Source organism: Cryptomeria japonica, chromosome 3, assembly GCF_030272615.1.
Source record: "Cryptomeria japonica chromosome 3, Sugi_1.0, whole genome shotgun sequence".
NCBI classification, from domain to species: domain Eukaryota; kingdom Viridiplantae; phylum Streptophyta; class Pinopsida; order Cupressales; family Cupressaceae; genus Cryptomeria; species Cryptomeria japonica.
Genome location: NC_081407.1, coordinates 91,573,604 through 91,596,493, shown reverse-complemented (window position 1 = coordinate 91,596,493; position 22,890 = coordinate 91,573,604). Strand labels below are relative to the sequence as shown.

General features: G+C 38.0%; 1 protein-coding gene across 1 annotated transcript in view; it reads left to right on the top strand.

Moving 5' to 3' along the window:
* Nucleotides 1-366: 366 nt before the first annotated feature.
* The window catches only part of LOC131078572 (uncharacterized), a 58,345-nt gene continuing 35,821 nt past the window's right edge, over nt 367-22,890 (top strand). Inside the window, exons 1-3 of the mRNA XM_058016307.2 lie at nt 367-775; nt 918-1,013; nt 1,668-1,745. Of these exons, the coding sequence (XP_057872290.2) occupies nt 698-775; nt 918-1,013; nt 1,668-1,745 (252 nt within the window). The 5' untranslated portion in view covers nt 367-697. The remainder of the gene's footprint in view (nt 776-917; nt 1,014-1,667; nt 1,746-22,890) is intronic.

The following is a 22,890-nucleotide window of genomic DNA, read 5'->3' as shown; positions in this document are numbered from 1 at the left end:
TCATTGCAAGTGAATTAGAGCATAAGATTCATCCAAAGATAAGTGTTTGGGGGAAGAAAAAATTAAATTTGTGAAACAAAGCACAAATGATCTTATCAAAAGATTAGAATCATAATTACTAGTATTTCAACTTAGAGAAAGACAAAAGTCATAAATAAAACATAAATTTTGAAATGTAAAGAATCATATTCATATGTAATAAACTATTTTTAAAACATATATATGTTATAAAAAAAATAAAAAAAAATATTTCTTTTGAAATAAGTAATTAAGAAGAAAAACATTAAATATAATTTTTCAAACCTTACACAAAACCTAATTAAAAACATTTATAAAAAGGCGAAAAAACAAAACGAAAGAAAGAAGAGAGAATGCTATCCCTGCACGGGACATCATCCTAACTTCCCACTGAAATACTTAAAAAGATCGCCACCTCGTATAAAATATTAAATTGATCAATTTTAAAATTCTACATTTAATCGTACCAAATTGTCTAGTAATTTTGCTTTGCTCTGCCTAATGAATTTGGTTATTTCCATCGCCTCGATCGAATCCAGTAGCGAAGAAAAATTCACATCCAGAGCTGTTACTACACTTAATTTCCTGAAAATTTATGCATCGTTTGAATTATTGAAACTTTAGACTGTGTACTTTGGTGGGCTCTAATCTTTTTCCTGGTTAACAATAGTTGATCACAATGGGTCCGGCTATGAATTTTCAGGTAGTAATTTTAGCAGGTGGTACGTCAAAAAAGCTCTTCCCTCTTGTCTCTAAGGTCAGTGCTGCAAACCCTAGCTTCAAAATCCTGATGCAATAGTACGTCGAACCCTAGCAATAATTATGTAACATAAACCCTAATTTATAACTTCAAACCCTAACAATAATTAATTTATAAAAACGGGAGTGTGTTCTGGCAGGATGTTCCCAAAGCCTTATTACCAGTGGCAAATCGACCCGTACTGTCCTATGTTCTGGAGCTTTTGGAGGCCAGCAATCTCAAGGATCTCATTGTGGTTAGTTATTTTTTATTTTTATGTTTTTTGAATTCCTAAAACTTCGTTGTAGTGAAACTTTGCATTTGTAAATAGGAAACGCTCAACATTATCTAGGATGAGCTTGTATCACATTCTTAAGATTTGTGAAATGCGTCATGCTGGAACATAACTAATTACATCATACACAACTTAGTAAAATGACTGCTGGAATCATTAGATATTTTCTTGTGCTGGGGCAAATTTTATCCCGGGTTATGATCTTAGAATCTTTTCCGTTTCGATTGCACTGCCACACCTATTGATGCTGTTTTCTTCGGATTTATTAAATTCTCCTTTTAATTTAACGTTTGGCTTAGTTGTCACTTCTTCTGGGGTGGTGCCTCTTCTTTCATATTTCATGTGATACTTGGGTCCAGCCTCATCCGTAAGTGAGTTGGTTGTAGTGGTTTGCTCAGTTCCAACATTTCATCATGTCTCCTGGGGGTTTGAATTTGGAGCTTTATTTTGGAAGCCGCAAGTCTTGCATCACTTGAGCTCATTCCAATTGACACAACCTATATGGATAGATGATGTTGATTTAATTCTTTTTACACCATTTCTTGATTCCTGAAAGCCCTCTGAACTACCGTTTTCATGGAATTGGTAACACATTAACTTTTTGTGTTGGTGAAGGTGGTGGCAGGTCAAGATGCAGCAGTCCGAGTTGGTGGCTGGATTTCTGAAGCTTATCATGATCGCCTTCATGTTGAGGTTAGTGAAAGTCTTAAATTGAATTTTTCAGATAACTAGGTTTTAATTTATATCTTCTCCTGTCGAATGGTAAATAATAAAAAAAATTGGCCTCTTATTTTATGTACTGGGTAGAAAATAAACTAAACTTTCACCAAACAAACTTTCAACTCAGAAACAACTTACTAAACTAACCGGTTTAGTCACTGTGTCAAAAATTGCAACTGCATTGTCAAACTTTATCGGTTGACCAAAACATCAATAATACAATGTAACAGATCTGAAAATTAAATACCATTTAACCAAAACATTAAACCACTTTACTAAAATCAGTAATAGCTCATTTTAGATCATTTCCGGTCATCTAAACATATCTAAGTGGATTTACCAGTCATTCATATCAACCATATCAAAAACACATCCACAAAATCATTCACCACTTGACTCAATGATTTTTCATGTGGAAACTCAAATGGGAAAAACCACGGTGGGGATGAATACCCACAAGTATTCTGAACTCTTTTGAAGGTCGCCCTGTTAGGAGCCAAGCCTTGTTAGAAGCTTTTACAATAATGTCCTGTTAAGAGCAGATCCGGTTAAGGACCACCCGGTTAAGGGATTGACTACAATACCTTGTTAGAGGTAACCTCAGTGGAGGATTTCAAATCCAAGCTAATGGATCACCTTGTTAGAGGATTTCAACAACAAACCTGTTAAAGCTTACCCGGTTAAGGGATTTAATTGTTGTAATGGTTAGAGAACAACATGTTCTTTGCTGATCTGGTAATAGCACTTCCTTTTTTAATCAAATCCTTTTCTGCTCCTAACTGCCTTCACAACATTCTGCAGACACACCTTTTGGTTCGGCAACAATTACACTTAACCAAATTTGCCAACACAATTACAAACAACTCATCGACCTTAAAAACAAATACAATAGGTTGGTAACACAACACAAACCCTACAAATCTCATAGAGATTACAAACATATCGGTTCAATCTTGACCGCTAGATTACATAGCAATCAACTACACATTGTTCTAGACAACTTCAACCGCTCTTGGATCACCGCACATTGGATCCTATAGCTCATCACGCGTTTGCCACTTCATACTATACAATTGATCATTCCCAAGATAAACGGTTATCTCTACGCACCAAATCCGCTTCAAAACTCATCACGTGCAACATGCATACGTGGCATCTTCGTCTCCGATCACCATTCGGTCATAGATCATCACAATTGATTCTCCAAGCTCCATCGGTTAGGGTTCTGCTTATCAACTGGTTAGGGTTACCGGTTGATTTCTGCTTCAATAATAATACTGGTTGCCTTCACTGCTTTACTACCGGTTGGTTTACTGCATCATTAACAGTTGCAATACATCTTCATTACCGGTTACTATTGACATCAATGACAACACTATACTTCATCAATGCAATCTTCATGTAATGCCAACAAAGTTTACAGAAAAAGCCAGATTATTAAATTTGCCATTATGGCATGGAATATGTCTTCAGATCCAGAAAAGATGCAGAATCTTAACATGAGGACATAGGGAAATGGATTTATTCACAAGTTTTCCCACTAGTGCACAGGTCAGCAAGTTTATTAAGTTAATATTTTATCCCAAAACTGGATTTGAAAATATTTTGAGTTGAAACTGGAATCTAAACTGTACTTCCAACTTCAAGGCACTTATTCAACAAAAACAAATGGTAATGCCATGATATGTAGTTTTCTATTATTTCATGCAACATGATTTTAGCTGCAGAAATAGTACATAGTCTTGGGTATGAGTGCATAAGGAAATAAATTTATTCATGGGTTAATTATGGGGGTTGTCACAGAATCAGTTTTGCTGTGCCCTAACTTACCACTGGGCCACAGCTGGACAGATATGTCAGTTGTAAATTTATTATTGAGCTAGAATTGACAATTTCTGCCTTGAACTGGAACTATGATTGAAATTCCACAAAAGAAAACAGGAATATTTCGTTTGCTATAGCCTATTATTGCATGGAATATTCGTCATCTGTAAAAACCATGCGGAATTGTGGGATGTAAGTGCACAAGAAAATGGATTTAGTCAGAATTTTCTTTCACAAGAAACTTTGCAAACTTGGAAAGGTAGTTTTGCAGAATTTTGCAGATCCAATGTTGCCATGTTTGTTCAATCTTTCTATTTGAATGAAGTTAACAATATGGATGATAGCAACTGAAAATTTCTCTGCAATGAAATCTGAAGAAAGATTTGTGAAGTGGGATGACCTAGGCACCTTGGGATATGACACTATCATGCACTGGAGCATCCAAATTGGCTACTCAAATTAAAGAGTGTGTCAGGTATGAATCCACCTGAATGTATGTATACTGCTGTCGATCAAGGATCTCTATTTATTATATAACATGCTAAACAGTGACCTACAAGCAAATGTTAAATTTTCTCCGACCAGTAGGAAAAATTCAAAATGGTTATGGATAAATGCTAGAAAACAAGTTGACATCAAATAAAATAACATAAATAATAAAAGTATTGTACTAATTGCACTCCCACTTATCTTTGGACACATTTCTAGAAGCTTCTAACATCTTATGCCAGTTATATAGCACATAAAATTACGCCCCTCCATTTTATTTCAAATGTGAGAGTTTGAAAAAAGGCCTGATGGTATGCACTGAGCACAAATGAACATTGTTGATGAAATTAATGGCTAATCAAGTATTTGAAATACTCCTTTTTTCTGAAGGAAGACTATTGACAACAATGCAAGAGCAAAATGGAATACAAAAACAATCCTGAGTTTGGAGAGAGAGAGAGAGAGAGAGAGAGAGAGAGGAGTATACCAGCAGCAATATAATATGATACAGTTAAAATGATGCTGGATGATGTCTGTAGAAGCCTGCACAGCAATCTCTTTCCAAAAAAAATCTCCGCACACCAACCACTTTCCAAAAAAATTTGTTTGTTTGGACTTTGCACTTCTCACACACACCACACTGTATCAGACCATGGCCAGTGCACCTTTAATTTCTTTTGCAACTGACAATAATATCCTATCTGATACCATAGGGAAAATTCTGAAGTTTGAGACTGAGTATAATGTTTGAACAATGAAATTGGAAATTCAAATTACTGCTGTTAGTGTTAACTATTAATTTTAAGCAATCAGATGTTAATCTTAAATAATCAGGTTATAATAGAACAGTAACAGCAATAAAAAACACAAAACGACACACCAATACCCTGGGAAAACCTCCCTCATGGAGGTGAAAAACTCAGCCACAAAGTACAATGTGTATTATCTCAAATGTAGGCAATTACAAGGCAAGTGTGCTTATCTCAGATTGTTGTTCAACCAGCAAGATAGCAGATCTGAATTCCTCTTTATATGATAATGGAGATTGCAACCCTTATCATCAACATCAAATTCGCTCAAGGCAAGTCTTCATTAGCTTCGCAAGATCTTGATAGCATCACCTAACAGCCAGCCTTCACATAATGAATGAGGAGCAAGTTCGCACAAGAGAGAGAGAGATCGCCAAATGTTGGAGAGCAGATTACATGTGTTGACACAGCCTTAAGAATGATTCGCCTTGTATGTAAATTGATTCATTATGCTATGCAAATGACTTGCTTATATACTGCCAGCCTTCACATAATGAATGAGGAGCAAGTTGCACAAGAGAGAGAGAGAGATCGCCAAATGTTGGAGAGCAGATTACATGTGTTGACACAGCCTTAAGAATGATTCGCCTTGTATGTAAATTGATTTATTATGCTATGCAAATGACTTGCTTATATACTTGACTTGTGGTGTCAAGTCTCATGTCGACCTGCCTTGTTAATTTAATAATAATATTATGTATATCGTCCAAATAGGTCTTGACCTATTAAGGCGTTATTGCTTGATTGCCTTTACCACACGCTACATGAGTTTGGGCCCAGCCCAATTACATAATCGCTCAAAATACATATTGGGCCTACCCTATCTACAAGTTACATTCAATATAGGACCACAAGTTACATTGCCCAATTAGGGTTAGACCAAATTACAAGTTACATTTATAGGGCTTGTCCTATCCACAAGTTACATTGTATATAGGTCTTGCCCAAGCAAGACATAATTACAAGTTACATGTATTTGGGCCCAGCCCTAAGTTCGATTTACATAATAGATAATACATGTGTATTTTAATTATCATTGACAACATTAAAATACAATAGATAGGTAACTGAGCTAGCTACTATTTCAACACTCCCTCTTAGCTAGGGAGGATAGTTGCCACTTGTCATGATCCATTCATGAGCTTCATCTTGCATTGCCCGCAAGGATAAATGTATAAGCTTCATAGAGTGTACCTACAATAAAACACATAAATATCATGAACTCATTTCATGATGTCCATCTTGCATTGCTCGCAGAGGATGGATCCACCTTGCATTGCTCGAGAAGGGTGGAAGAGGTCTTACACCTCAGCCTTCTTCCAAAGAAGAATACAATCTCACCTTGCATTGCCCATAGAGGGTGACTCCACCTTGCATTGCCCGCAGAGGGTGGAAGAGGTTTTACACCTCAGCCTTCTCCCAGAGAAGAATACAATGTCACCTTGCATTGCTCGCAGAGGGTGACCCCACCTTGCATTGCCCGCAGAGGGTGGAAGATGCAAATTGCATCACTAGGATTGAGACTCCCTCTCAATCAATAGTGTGTTCTCCACAATTTCAAGCTTCTCTCTGAAGTACTCAAACTTCACTCGAGCTAGAGGCTTGGTGAGATCATCTGAAACCTGTTCAACAGTGCTGATATATTTCAGCTAGATGGCACCTCTTTGTGCCATATCACGAACATAGTGATAATGAGTTTCCACGTGTTTTGACCTGTCATGAAACACGGTATTATTAGACATTTAATACAACTCTGATTATCACAATAAATAACAGTGGATTCCCAAGGTTGTCCAAACAACCCAGTAAGAAGTTTGCGAAGCCAAACTGCTTCTCTAGTTGCCACTCTTGAAGCAATGCATTCAGCTTTTGCAGTACTTAATGCAACTGAGGACTATTTCCTATTGGCCCAAGAGATCATAGCGAAACCCAAGCTGAAACAGATTCCTGAAGTGCTTTTCCTGTCAGTAACACTCCCAGCCCAATCAGAATCAGAGTAGCTTGCCAAATTGATCACTGTGTTGATTGGATACTTCAGCCCATAGCCAACTGTTCCACGCAAGTATCTCAGGATGTGCTTGGCTGCCACCAAGTGAACCTGCTTTGGCTGGTTCATTAATTGGCTAAGTGCACGCACTCTATAGCAAATACTTGGTCTAGTGTTAACTAGATACATCAAGAATTCAATCAAATGCCTGTACTCTGAAGGATCTGTAAAATCAGAACTAGTTACAGAAATACTCAACTTCTTTAAGTTAGTTTCCATAGGAGTAGACATAGATTTACAATCCATCATATCAATGACATATTTTCTTGACTAAGGATAAGATCTTTGCCATACTTCTAGGTCTAGACAGCAATGCATTAGGCCTAGATCCTCCATTCCAAATTCAGTGGCTAATTCTTTCTTACATCTAATGATGAGACTATCTCCAACAGTTAGAATTAAATCATTCACCTATATATAAGAAACAAAATTAGCAGTTCACTATTGAATACTTTTAAAGTGAAGATTAGAATCAACATCATTCTTGCAAGATTCTAAACTAATCAAATACTTGACAATATTCTCATACCAAGCTCAAGAAGTTTGCTTGAAGCCGGAAAGAGCTTTTCTTTAATTTGCACACATGAGATTCTCTATCTTGATTCTCATAACCTTCTTGTTATTCAATATAGACAACATTAAGAAAACAGTCTTTATATCTAACTTCCAGCCTGCAGCATTAGCTATAGAGGTTCTAGTATTAGTATATCTAGCAGCAAGAGCAAATGTTTCCTTCTAACTATCAGCTACACATCTAGCTTCATATTTTCAAAAACTTCCATATGGAACTCCCTCTTGATTCTTAATAAAAATTGTGGTAATCAAGTCTCATGAAGATTGCATAATATAAGAATCAATCAAGGAAGGCAGCCATAAATCAAAGATGAGAAATGCCAATCTTTTCCTTACTTCACTTTTATGAAATGGACCTATAGCACAATCATTATGATCAAGGCATACCTTCAAGTGAAGAAACCAAGCTCCCTCTTAAGCTTGAAGGCATGGTAATTCAAGAAACTCTTGAAGAGAAGCATTAACATGATTAAATATCCCAATAGAATGAATTAACATGTAAAGTAACTAATCTAGACTTCCACCATTGACAACATATGCCAAGATTGCTCAAAAGGATATTGCCAGTTTATGATCAACTTCAACCATAGTGTAAAGCTACACAACATTCTAAAATTGTTTTCCATAGTTGAATAACAAAGAGTTAACTATATTAGAAAACTAAGGCAAGTGTATGACTTCAGAAAACTTTTTTACAAAATCCATAAGCAAGGTATATAAGCCTAATTGTCTTTCCAGCCAATGCGTAAAATCAGATATGAGTATCGACCACTCAAAATGATACACATTGTAGTTGAGCACAAGCGTATGATCGAAAGCCAACTTCAATAAGTTAGATACCTCATTCATCTTAGGGTTCATCATCAAGAGAATACTTTCTTCAAAGAATGTAATAGGCAGTGTGCTTAAATTGAAGAGATAGTGTCACAATGAATATTGTGTAAGGGTGATGAAAGCCATGACAGAAAATGCATTAGAGCTAAAGGCAATCCTCTACACAAGAGGAGCAGAGCAAGGTTATAATAACAACATAACAAAGAACATGAGAGCCTATTATGAAGAGCTGAAGAGAACCAAGAGTTGCACAGTCATAACCCTACATGACAACTTTATCCAAACATAAAACACTCATAGAACAGACGATACAACCCATAAAAGATTTGATGCAAATCAAGAGACACACCATAAGAGTATATAATTCCAGAGCAGCAAGACTATTGAGCATTTCAAGACTTAGATAGAATACGGTGCATTAGAACTATGTAGCAAGTATCATAAAGGATCAGATCATATGAAGATAGTAAGGTCAACATTGGGCATAGATACTAAGTAGGATGTCTATCACACCAATGACTGAGGTTCCATGTTTCTAAATCTCCTATAAATTTATTCATCTTTCTATTTGTGCTTGCTATTATATCCATCATAATACTCCTAGATTTATATTTGAATACACATGCTGAAGTCTTAAGTGCCAAGAATGTATTTAGATCAATGCATCAATTCGGATCATTACATATTCATACCATACCACATCAAGTAGGTTGAGAGATAAACATACTTAAAATAGAGAGTAGGGCATAACTAACTTCAATAGTTCAAACTGGATTAGAACAAATTCTTAACACAAGAACAAAGCTCGAACTAGGGTGATTGTTACAAACCCTAGGAAGATAGTTATGCAACCCTTAAAGGAATACTAAGATTTGAAAACAAGTGCACAAACCGACATATGAAAGCACCCTCAGATGAAGTAGTTATCAAGCAAGAGAACTTTGTGCACTAGATAAGACACCAATAACAATAAGGCAATCAGATTCAAACCTCCAACCAGGTGGACCCTATAATTGAGAATAGAGGAATGAGAGCCCCTGAAATCTTATTCTTGCTATCGTCCCATCGATGCCTTTAATTTGTCAAGTAGACATTGCTGTTGAACTTTCTGATTCACGGTAGACTTCTTGAATTGCTTTAGCTCATCTTGATCCGAAGGCTCAGTCAAATCCTTATCTTTCACAAACTGTAACGGACTTCCATGGTGTAAAAATTTAGGGCACCTTCAAGTCTGTCCTCCACTTTCAGACTTGTAACCATCTTGTAAAACTAACAACAAACTGAAAGTGAAGGACAACTAATAATCTGATTATTTAGAATGAACCTAAAGCTCTGATACCATGTTAATTTTAAGCAATCAGATGTAATCTTAAATAATCAGCTTATAACAGAACAGTAACAACAATAAAAAACACAAAACAAGACACACCAATACCCTAGGAAAACCTCCCTCTTGGAGGTGAAAAACCCAGCCACAAAGTACAATGTGTATTATCTCAAATGTAGGCAATTACAAGGCAAGTGTGCTTATCTCAGATTGTTGTTCAACTAGCAAGATAGCAGATCTGAATTCCTCTTTATATGATAATGGAGATTGCAACCCTTATCATCAACATCAAATTCACTCAAGGCAAGTCTTCATTAGCTTCGCAAGATCTTGATAGCATCACCTAACAACCAGTCTTCACATAATGAATGAGGAGCAAGTTCGCACAAGAGAGAGAGAGAGATCGCCAAATGTTGGAGAGCAGATTACATGTGTTGACACATCCTTAAGAATGATTCGCCTTGTATGTAAATTGATTCATTATGCTATGCAAATGACTTGCTTATATACTTGACTTGTGGTGTCAAGTCTTAAGTCGGCCTGCCTTGTTAATTTAATAATAATATTATGTATATCGTCCAAATAGGTCGTGACCTATTAAGACGTTATTGCTTGATTGCCTTTACCACACGCTACATGAGTTTGGGCCCAGCCCAATTACATAATCACTCAAAATACATATTGGGCCTACCCTATCTACAAGTTACATTCAATATAGGACCACAAGTTACATTGCCCAATTAGGGTCAGACCAAATTACAAGTTACATTTATAGGGCCTGTCCTATCCACAAGTTACATTATATATAGGTCTTGCCCAAGCAAGACATAATTACAAGTTACATGTATTTGGGCCCAGCCCTAAGTTCGATTTACATAATAGATAATACATGTGTATTTTAATTGTCATTGACAACATTAAAATACAATAGATAGGTATCTGAGCTAGCTACTATTTCAACATTAACTGTATATAACTCATAGCAGCAGAAATCTTTTGGGGAAAAATCGGCAAACTAATTATGTAAGATTTTTCAAACAAGTGGAAAAAATCAGGAAAAATTGGATGATTAAAAAAATATAAAAAAAAGAAAAAGAAAAAAACCTACTATTTTTTAATTTATAGGCATTTTAATAGCATAGAGATATAGAGAGAATAAAAATGAAAGTAGGAATCTATGGTGGCAGCACCTCTCCTTACAAGATCTAAGGGCAACATCTCTAGTAGGGTTTGGGGGCAATGCTTGCAGTGGGGTTAAGGGGAAGTGCCCCTTGTGGGGGCCTGGCGGCAACACCCACAACAGGGTTGTGAGGCAGTGCATCTAGTGGGGTTTGGGGGTAGTGCCCTAGGCATGCTCCCTAATAAATATATTATTAATAAGAAAAATAATAAACATATCCTAATCAAATATAATGTTTGTCCATTATTAATTTTAATAAAGTCTTACAATATGTATTGTAATAATTTTACAAAATTGTTATATTCATTTAATAAATATTATTATAGTAGTCTTTCTTTTATAATGTATTCTAATGCCCAGTGATAAAATTTCAGGGTAAATAATTAGCCAATAGTCTATATATTGTGGGCATTGCCCACCTGATTTCGATTCCTCATGCCGTAAAATTATCAGAAAGTTTTCAAAACGGTTGAAACAGTCCCTGTCTCACGTCTTGACTAATGGATTATTAATATCCACATATCCACGGCACATTACTCTGCAATAAAAATTGCTTTGAGTGGAAATGCTCACATGGTTTTCACTGTCAATGTCACTGTAGTAGGCTTAAACAACACCACATTGTCCACGGTCCAATTACAATCATAAAATGCCATTACCATCCACTATTCATCTCGACCTCACAGCATTATGTCAAAGAATGCGCTGCACATTCTGCTTAGTACACACAAACCCTCTTAAGACTGCTCTACATATCTTTAATTATTGCAGACCTGTATTCTCAAGAACACCCTTTCACAAGCTAAAAAAGTCCACCTCTTCCATCGCTCACAGGTGATTCACATTTGCTACACACACCACTTTTCATAATAAGCTTATTTTCGTGTATGCCAAGTGCAGGAGTTTAGTGGATGCCTGTAAACTATTTGAGCTTTTTGTCAGATGTCTTAGTTGCAAGAGCTGTGGTAGACATGTATGCAAAATGTGGAAGCATATACAAGGCGTGTGACTTGTCTGACAGAATGCCTCAAAGAAATGTGTTCTCATGGGCTGCAGTGAGGTTATGAACAAAATGGATGTGTTGGAAAGTCGTTAGAGACTTTCAAGGAAATGCAATTGGCAGGGTAAAGCCAAATTCCACAACTATCACCAGCATACTCCCTGCTTGTACCAAAATGGGAGCATTGGAACAGGGTATGGTCATCCATCAAAGGAAATGGAAGGAGGGCTTTTGTCAGATATTATAGTTGGAAATGCTTTGGTAGAAGTGTTTGCAAAATGTGGAAGCATTGACAAGACACATGATCTGTTTGACAAAATGCCTGAAAGAAATGTGGTCTCGTGGAATACCATGATCACACGATATGCACATGATGGATTCGGTGAAAAGGCTTTAGAAACTTTCAAGAAAATGCAGTTGGCATGTATAATTGCCAAATTCCACAACGTTGGCCATCATTCTCCCTGCCTGTGCCAAAATTGGAGCTATAGAACAGGATATGGACATCCATCAAACCAAAGTTGGAGGGGGAATTTTTTTGGATAGATCTGCAACTTACAGAAAATCATCATGTAGTGTCCATCCTAAGACTACCACTTTGTCTTGCAAATCTTAGAAAAGCTCAATGTAATATTTATATGTCTGCACAATGGAAGGAGCTTGGAGTTCCATACGTTAGTCAAAAGATACTCATAAGTCTCCTTAAATATGAAGGTCAATAAAGGAACTTTCTGTCACAGTGAGCTTGAAAGCAAAAACTTTGTCAAAACCCTCTTTGAAATCCTCAACAAAAGTCAGTACCTTGAAGATAGTTTTCAAAAGCATAGTACAACCATTAGCATGTTCATTGGTTTCTGTTAAGTTTTCTATGGTTTCGTCTATTTTTAGGATCTATCATACATTTTCAAGGTCTATGCATTTTCAAAGTCTGTAATATGTATATTCAGTTTGCTTCATTTGAGTCTCTCAGAGAAGGGGTTTCTGCTATAAACCTTGTCTCTTGTTACGAGTTGCCAATATATGCATGCTTGGTTAGTGAATGGGGGACTGTTGGAGCAAAGTTTTATCAAAACCCTTAGCAAACCGTTGACATTGATTAAGCTTGAAAGTGTAGTGAGAAGCTTCCAGACCTATCATCAATCCTAAAGTCTAAAACACATAGCATATGAGTCTATGACTCAATGGTCAGCGTTAATGGTACATGACAGTGCTAAAGATATAACAAACATATGACAGAGATGCATGACAGTCCCACAAAGAGTTTCAAGAAGACAAAGTAGCCATAGCATAGATAAAGGAAAGCAGGTATAGAGACAATCATGATTAAAGTAAGCATAGTCATAGCATGCCAGAAATGAGCATAGATAAAGTGGGTAGAGTTATGGTAGAGGAAAGGTTGAATGATTGTAAGTCACCATGGCATGGAGTGTTACAAAGCAAAGATAATATAGTGGTTCCTTATGGCAGTGAGAGAAAAGAAGACTATTTATTGCCATGAAGTATTGGGTACAATAAATAAACATTGGGGTACAAATATAAAAGAAAATTGCAATAATAGAAGTATATCGTAGGCTTGTGAAGAGCAAAAGATGAAAGATGCCGTCTTCCTTAAACAAGTAAAAACTTCTTACAGTAATTTTCTTTTTGCAGCAAGAGAACACATAGTCTAGGAAATTTCTGTATTTCAAACAACTAACAAGATGGATTTCACCATAGCACATCAAGATTTATTTCCAAGCCTATTCGATTGGCAAGATTCAGTTTTGCAATTACAGTAACTTCTGATTTCCAGACTTACAGATGAAAAACCGGATCTCCTCAAATCATGCCTATAGTCTGAAATTACAACTACTAAAAAAGAACTAAAAATGAACCTGGTGTATTTTCCTGTGGATGGCAACAGCTTACAAGATCCTTTTGTTTTCTTACAGCATAAATGAACCAACTCAGATCTCTATAACTAGACCAAGTATGTTTTCAATACAGGTGCAATTAGATAGGATTTCCCTTCTGTGGTTGAAACGCTTCCCTCCTGCAACTGGATTGTCGTTGCCAGACCAAAAACTTCAAGTATGTAGGGGATAGAGCTAAAATTCTGTCTCCTGGGGTTTCCGTCCCAAGAACCAGACTCTGTCTCCTAGGCTTGCCACCCCAAGAGCCTGTCCAACGTGCACCAAGGTAGAAGATAAATTATTCAGCCCCCCAAAACTAACCACAGTCCTCAATAAATACACCCTTGGGGCGGTTGAGGGAACTGCCACCAACATGTTGCCCTAGGGCGGTTTAGGGATCTGCCACCAAATTGTGCCAGCTGGAAACTGCCTTAGGAGAGTTCGTTTCCACAAGGAGTCAAGACAAAAATCTGATTCAGCTAACAAAAGACAGAAAAGAGCTAAGCTAAGGACAACTGCCTTTAGGAGGTCAGTTACTACAAAAGACAACAAAATCTGATTTGCTGAGGTCGGTGAAGCTGAAATTTCCAGTTGTTGGCCAGTATGCCGACCAGGCCAGATGGCACTCATCCCATCGGGTTCATCACATTCCTCCCATCCCCTAATTGCTTGACCTCAAGCAATTTCAGGTTGGGGTGTTCAAAGATTTCAATTCCTTCCCAGGTCGCATCTTTAGGTGGTAGTCCCTTCCACTTGATCAAGTATTCTGGAATAACTTTGTTGCGTAGTCTCTTCTCTTTAACATTTAGAACAGATTCAGGTTCAAGGATTAATTTCCCTTCATTGTCTAGTGGGGGAAGTTCCATGGAAGGGTGAATATGCTGTCCGAGGGCTTTCTTCAAGCATGAAACATGGAAAGTAGTGTGAATCCTGCTGTGGGGAGGTAATTCCAACTCATAAGCAACCTGTCCCACCTTTTTGATCAACTGATAAGGACCATAGAAACGTGGTTTCAACTTTTCAGTTCTGTTTGCTTTTAAGGATGATTGTCTATAAGGTTGCAATCTCAAATACACCATATCACCTTCCTCAAGTGTTCTTTCAGTTCGATGTCTATCCACATACATCTTTCGCTGACTTTGGGCCTGCTGTAAGTTCTCTTTGAGGGCTTCTAGAATATCCTTACTCTGCTGTACCCTATCTTTAGCACTAGGCACTCTACTATCTGTGAGAATTAGGTCCACAAAGGAAGTAGCTTTATAACCGTACAATGCTTTGAAGGAGGACATCCCAATCGCCATATGATAAGTTGTATTGTAGCAGTACTCCCCAAGATTTAACACCATTTGGCCCAAGATGTTCACTGATTTGTTGCATAATTCCGTAAGTAACCTTCAATCCATTTATTTACTATCTTGGTTTGTCCATCCGTTTGCGGATGATAACTAGTACCGGGTGTTAATTCTGTTCCTGTCAAATGAAATAGCTCCTACCAGAACAAGCTGAGAAATCTGCTATCCCTATCGCTCACAATTGTCTTTGTCTTTGGCAATCCATGCAGTTTGAAAACCTCCCTAAAGAATAAGTCAACCACTTGAGGTGCCTTAAAGTCTGATGATATAGCATAAAAGTGAGTGTATTTGGTGAGTCTATCAACCACCACATACAAACAATCTTTACCTTGGACCTTCGGCAAACCGGTAATGAAGTCCATAGAAATGCCTTCCCATTTTTGGTTGGGGATAGGTAGAGGCTGTAGTAACCCTGCTGGGAAAACAGCTCAGCCTTGTTCTGTTGACATTCCTTACATTCCCTCACATGTTGCATTACATCCTTTTTTAACCCTTTCCACGAGAAATGCTCCCGCATCTGTATATATGTTTTGTAAAACCCTGGATGGCCAGCCAACAGAGTGTTGTGGCATGCCTTAAAAGATTTTTTCCTTCATTTTGGATTCAGGTTTTATATATACTCACCCCTTGTAGAGAATCAGCTCATTCACTGTTTTGAACCTGTCATCTTGCACCTTGCCCTTCAAGATATCACTGGCAAATGAATTTTATACATACTCTGGTGTAATCAATGCTCTCCAATCTGTAGATATATCAGAAATAGAATGCATATGAAGCTTCCGAGATAAAGCATCCGCCACTATATTACTGTTTCCTTTCACATACTCAATATCAAAATCGTAAGCCTGGATTTTGCTGACCCACTTTTGTTGTCTATCATTTAGTTCTCGCTGATTAAGGAAATACTTTAAGTTATTATGATCAGTTTTTACCACAAACTTGTTGCAAACTAAATGTTGTCTGAATTTAGTCAATGCATGCATTATGGCTAGCATTTCCTTATCATAAATGGAGAACTTACATTCAGCCTCTTAAAGCTTCCCACTCTCAAATGCTATAGGGTGTTTATTTTGCATCGGAATAGCCCCTATTCCCTCTTCGGATGCATCACACTCTAAAACAAAAGGGAGTGAAAAATTGGCATTGCCAAGACGGGGCACAAACTCATTACCTCCTTAAGCTTATCAAAAACTTGCTGGGCTGATGTTGTCCATATAAATGCTCCTTTCTTGGTTAGATTTGTTAAGGGGGCTGCCAACCGTGAAAATCCACTAATGAACCTTCGGTAGTAGCTGCATAGCCCCACGAATCCCCTCAACTGTGTCAAGTTGTTGGGTCTAGGCCATTCTTGAATGGCTTTGATCTTATCCTCATCAACACTTACTCCATGATTGCTGATCTTGAAGCCCAAATATAGGATTTCTTGTAACCCAAACTCACACTTGGATGCTTCAGAATAAAAGGATTGCTGCTCTAAGATTCCCAACATCTCATCTAAGTGTTTTAGATCATCCTCCCAAGATTTGCTATAAACTAAGATGTCATCAAAAAAGACGAACAAATTTTCTTAACTGCCGAATAAATACCTGGTTCATACATGATTGAAAAGTTATTGGAGCATTTGTTAAACCAAAGGGCATTACCAAGAATTCATAGTGCCTGTAGTGACACTGGAATGCCGTCTTGTGTACATCTTCATCCCAAACTTTGGTCTGGTGGTATCCTGAACGCAAGTCAATTTTGGAGAAGAAGCTAGCTCCATGTAGCTCATCAATCAATTCATCAATGTGTGGTATTGGATAATGATTCTTTATAGTCTTCTTATTGAGAGCTCAATAATCAATGCACATCTGCACGGTTTCATCTTTCTTCTTGGCCAGCACTACGAAAGATGCAAAAGGGCTGGAACTAGGCCTTATATATCCCATGTCGAGTAACTCTTTGATTGCATTTTAATTTCTTCCTTGTAAACCTTCGGATGGCAATATGGAGTGATCATTGCTGGTTTTGCCCCCCTCTTCAAGTTCAATGATGTGCTAGAAACCCCTGCTAGGAGGTAACCCGAGGGGTATGTCTCTGAAGACTTTATTGTGTTTGTCCAAAATCATTTGAATTTGCATGTTGTTAGCACCTTCTTTCTTTGTGTCATTGGCATTAGTAATAAGGCACTCTGCTGCCCAACCTACCTATTTCTTATGGAACGCCCGCTCCATCTTTTCGGCTGATATTTCCATTGTTTTGTTGGAAATTCCCTACAAAACTATCTTTTTCCCATTATGTAGGAAAGTGTTGATGTGTTTCTTATGCACATGCGAACACAGAATAAAATACCTTAAGTATCTTATCCTCTCTTGAACAAAGTTATTCGTATGCTTAAGATTTGCCTAAGGATCAATTGAAATAACTCCAAGGTTCTTATATGTAGGGTCTCTACGTGTGGATAAGCATAGTTGGTTTGATGTGCTTATGCTGGAATCACAAGGGGACTTACATTTGAATGCCTGAACACTTAATTAGCTAGAACTTGAGTCCTAACTACTCACTGGGAGATAAAGAAATATCAAAAGCATAGGGTTTAGAGAATCTATTCTTAGACCTAGAATGTAAGAATATAGATGAATGACTATATGGAACCCTACTGGGCTAGGTCTCACCATCAAACTGAACAATTCGACACCAGCTCAGTGCAATCTTCTAAGGACGTTTTAAAGATGTTCAAATCACGACCATCAAACACTGATCACCATTCAAGTTAATGCATAAACAATGGATGCATAACAATTTGAAGTTAAGCTCATTCAATACCAGTTGACCACGCAGGGCGCACTTACAATCAGTAAGAGGCTAGTGGTATGGACTAGGTGGATTCCACACGAGTGCATTCAACAATTTTCTCCATTCACTTTAATTATCTACCATCTAACCTGAAGATCCAACAAGAAACCATGCATATTGCAAGAAACAACACATTTCGCCATAACTTCAAAAATGGAGTTTATTTACAATTTTGGGCAACAATATCTTGTCTCCTCCTCCTCTATTTTAATTGCTATTCTATTCTCTTAAGACTATCTATTGACTATTAACTACTGCTATTAGCTATTTACTATTAACCCACTATTAACCTTTACAAATGAAGAGCCAGAGCTTTATATATAGAGCTCTTTACATCTCAATGGCTCTGATTGATTTACAATGAATGGCTAGGATTTCAGGATGAAAACCCTAATTAGGGTTTGTTACAACAAACTCCCTTAGCCAATGAAAAAATTACATTCAATGTTTGTGAACCAATAGGAAACCAGGGTAGGTATATCAAAGTTTGTGCCTCCATGCATAAGCGTGATTCACTGAATTTGGACACTCTGAGGTGGAGCCTTCTGATTGGAGGAATAGTGACTGGGATGCCACCTTGTCTTGCATTTGCTTGGTCAAGGAATGTCGTATCTCTTTTGATACTCAATGTGGTGATAATGAGAATCTAACTTTGATTAACTCTTCTGGAACTATCTGCTTCTTCAACATACCCTTGCACTGACCTTGGTTGATCCTCTTTCGTCCTTATACTTGATGAATGGGGTATCTTTTCTTTGACTTTCTCGTGTTTGATGAGGCTTCTTCAGAATCAAGTCATTCCTTCTTCTCTGCATCTTGTGATTTCTCCATGTGATAGAATGAGGTTCTTAAGGATGGTTAGCTCCATTGCTTGCAATTCCTTGAACACTTGAAGTCTTTAACACTTTTAGTCTTCTTCCTTGCACTTAAGGTGTCCTTGATAATGATGAGGTTTGAAAAGGTCGTCCTTGTCCTTGCCTGATCTTCTTCCAACTTGGTATTGTTGATCTTAAGTATACCAAATTCACCTTTGGAGGATCGCTGTTCTGCAAGCTTGCATTTTAAATCCAAATTTTGCCTCCTCAATCATCAATTATATTCATTGCTGCTTAAATTTGCACTTTGGAGAATCAGGTCTAGGCTTGAAGATTGTTGAATTTGTCTTGACCTGCCTTATTAAGTTTTGAAATTCGCCTTCAAATCAGCTGCTGCAGTTTGCTCTTTCTAGTTTGTTCTTTGTAGAATTCGGCTCATGAAGATTATTAACCTTCCTTCTTAAGATCTGAAATTGGCTTCTTTAATACTTGATGAAATTTGCTGATGAAATTTGCCTCCTAAGTCTGCTTCTTAAGTTCGCTCTAGAGAAGAATGTGTTTGAATGATGAATGACTAAGATGTGTTCTTTCTTATATAGGCGCCTTCACCTCTCTCTTGAAAAGCCGACTTTTTCTGAATAAATAAAATTAATTGTATCTTCCCCAAGCTGGCCGACTTCTTCATTGGAAATTCAAATTTGCTCTTAGCGCCCAAAGTGAGATTGGTTTATTAATGCATCAAACCGCCTTGTTTGCTTCTAGGCCGACTTGCATCTTGCCTCCTCTCCATTTGTTTTTTACCACAATGCAATACACTTTCACCCTTGTACCTTTGAGAGGTACATGCCTTTAACATCAAAATCGCTTGTGTACCCTTGGAAGGTACGGGACCCTTAGCACAAAGTCCCTCTTGTACCTTTGGAAGGGCCAGGAGCGAACTAGGCAATTTCACTCAATTCCCTCATCATCATTCATTCTCCAAGGCTTTAGACTTCATAATTGATCTTCTTTAAAGCATAAACAAGTCATTTGCCTCCAAAATTGCTTAGGAATGGGTTCGGTCACTAGCTAAGGCAAGATTCAAGACCTCCTAGGAATTTCGCTCCTGTACCTTTGGAAGGGTCAAGAGCGAAATCTCTCCTTTGGTTTAGTTCATCTCTTATTTCTCGTAACTTGCCTTATTCTTGTCTTTTCCAACCCTTCTCTCATCAAGATCATGCTAATTTTTCCTCAAATTTACTCCAAGCGGGATCCATTCAATGTCTTTGGTGAGGAATTAGGTCCTTTAAAGGATTTCGCTCCTGTACCTTTGGAAGGGTTAGGAGCGAATTCCCTCCTCTAGGCTCAATTCATACTTCTTTTCTTATCACTTTGTCTTGGTCTTGACCTTTGATCCTTTCTTACCATGCTCAAGTCATTTTGTTCTCACTGTTGCTCAAAATGAGATCTACTCAATCGTTATGAATGAGCTAAGGGGGGTCCTTTCAAGAATTTCGCTCCTGTACCTTTGAAAGGGTCAGGATCGAATTTGTCATGTTTGCACAAATTCTTCACTTTTGATCACTTGCAATTCACTTCAAGGGCATGTGCAAATCGATTACCCTCCAGTCAAGGCCTAGAAGCATGAGTTTGGATCCAAGTTAAGAGCAAGAAGGTGTTTCAAGAAAATTCGCTCCTGTACCCTTGGAAGGGTCAGGAGCGAATTTAGCTCTTTAGCTCAAATTCTTAACTTTTTGTCATTCAATCTTGTTTTCAATTCATCCTCAAGGCATGTGTAAGTCAATTCCTTCTCTTTGTCCATTCTTTCTCCAATCCTGTCTTCTTGATCTTAGCAAGGTACATGAGCTTGAATAACTTCGCTCCTGTCCCTTCGAAAGGTACAGGAGCGAATTAGGAAATTCACTGAAGTGTTCAAATGAAGTTGAAATCCAAACTTGAAATTTAATACATCCTTTGCCCACTCCTTTCATTTCATCCATTCAAGTGCCTACATCGCTCCCAACTATGAGCAATGGGCAGATTTTACTCCAATCAGGGAGCACTTCCTTTCAATCTGCTTCTCAATGTAAGTGTAATCAGATCTCTCGAATGGTGGAGGAAGTTATTTCTGAATAATTATCTTCCAGATTGATGTTGTCGTGAATTGTCCTCCATGCTTCCTTAGGTGCTCATCTTTCTCTTTTCTTCGATCTTCATATCAAACATCAAATCAGAACCTTGGAAAATGATCTGGAATTCCTTTGAAATCTGCCCCTTTGCCTTTGTATCAAACTCCAATTCTGTTTAAGGTGTTGAATATCCTGCATTCAGCTCTGTAAGTGCATAGTAATGGTCTGATCCATCTTCTTCATGTGATTGAATTTTGATATTGTCCCTTTTCAAATGTGGATATTGATGTGTGAGTCCTTGAATTCAATTTGCCTGAGTGTAGTCTGAAACCAACTCTTTATCAGCTTCCGATCCTCCTATCAAAACCTGAAAGACATATAATGAATCAAGAAACATGCAAACAAAACAATTCTTCACACCCTTAATGTATCATTAATTCAAATCTGGGAAATAACAATCAGAAATTTGGGAAATAACAATCAGTTCTGATCTGAATTTTGATCCTCAAATTTGTAGCTCTGCCTCTCTGTCTGCTGCAACTTGCCTTAAACTCAAATTTGTTCCAATTCTCCTTGTCAACGTATGTTTGATCAATGAAATGATCAATCATTTTATCCAGAGCAGATTGTATAAATTGCTTTGATCGATGCCTTAGAATGAGGATGGGTGTCTTCTTATATAGCCGGTGGATGTTAAAGGGTCTGTTTTCTTCTATCTTCACTAAAGTGACACATCTTCATTAAGGGCCAGCTCCTTATTTTGTGTTACCACACCTTGCAAAGACTGATGAGGTGGATACTTTTTTTTAAAAATATGCCTTAAAAACTTTTTTCTCTTTCCCAAAATTAAGTTTGGTGGGGCCCAATCAAAGCTACGGTGGTAAAGGAAGTCAAAGGAAATACTATGCCTTAAAACAAGCTTTTAAAATCTCCATTTCAGATTTTGTGGGGCCCAAGCAATATGTGGCATGGTAATTAAAAACACTTAAAATCCCCATGCTAAAGCTCGGTGGGTCCCAGCAAGGAAGGTCCTTAAAAATCTTATTTGATTCTCCATTTTTGAATGTGTGGGGCCCGAAAGGATGATATGATACGGTGGAGAGAAATATGAGGGGGAGAGTGGTAGGAAATGTTAAGGGTAGCTGCTACGTGGAGAAAGAGGGGGGAATGGGATGTGTGAGGGAAGGGGGACATAAGGGATAAAAATGATGGAAGTAGGAGATGCGTGGGGTTAGGAGGTATAAGTGGTAGTGGATGGAGTTAGGGAAGGTTAGGGAGTAAAATGCAATGGGAGGTATAAGGGGGTAATGAAAGGGCAGAGGGGTGTAGGTTATAATGGGATGGGGTTTAGACTAGGGGAAGGAAGGTGGGATAGATGGGTAAGAAGGTTAGGGGTAGGGGTAGAGGTAAGCTTAAGGAAAGGTGGGATAGATGGATAAGAAGGTTAGGGGTAGGGGTAGAGGTAAGCTGAAGGAAAGGTGGGAAAGAGTGAGTTATGGGTTAGGAAAATGGGGGTTGGGGAATAAAGGTAGTAGATGAGGATAGGTAGGTGAGTTATGAGTAGGTTAGAATGTAGGATGGAAGGGTAGTGGATGAGTATGCTGGGATGGGAGGAGGGTTAGGTAGGTGAGGGTATAGGTGAAGGAAGGTGAGGGTGAGGTTGAGGGTGAGGTAAAAGGGTAGGTGATGAAAGGAGATGGAGGGATAAGTGATGTGGAAGGAGATGGAAGTGGTAGTGAAGGTTAAGGTAAAGGAAAATGGGAGGGATGAATGATGGAGAGGTGGAATGGAAATGGGTGTGGTCAAGTTTGGGCACCCACGGGCAGTGCTGGGAGAATTGGAAGTGCTTATGTCTTGCTGAGCAAAGGGAGTGTCGAACCTTACTTCATCTCCAAGAAAGATACTTGATCGGCTCTTGAGTAACTACAAACAAAAGGTTAATAGCAAAGACTTGACAACAACCAACTTAAGCTAAGACAATTTACCTAGAAAGCGAAAAAGTGGGGGTCCCCATTTGCAATGGGGCGATGTGT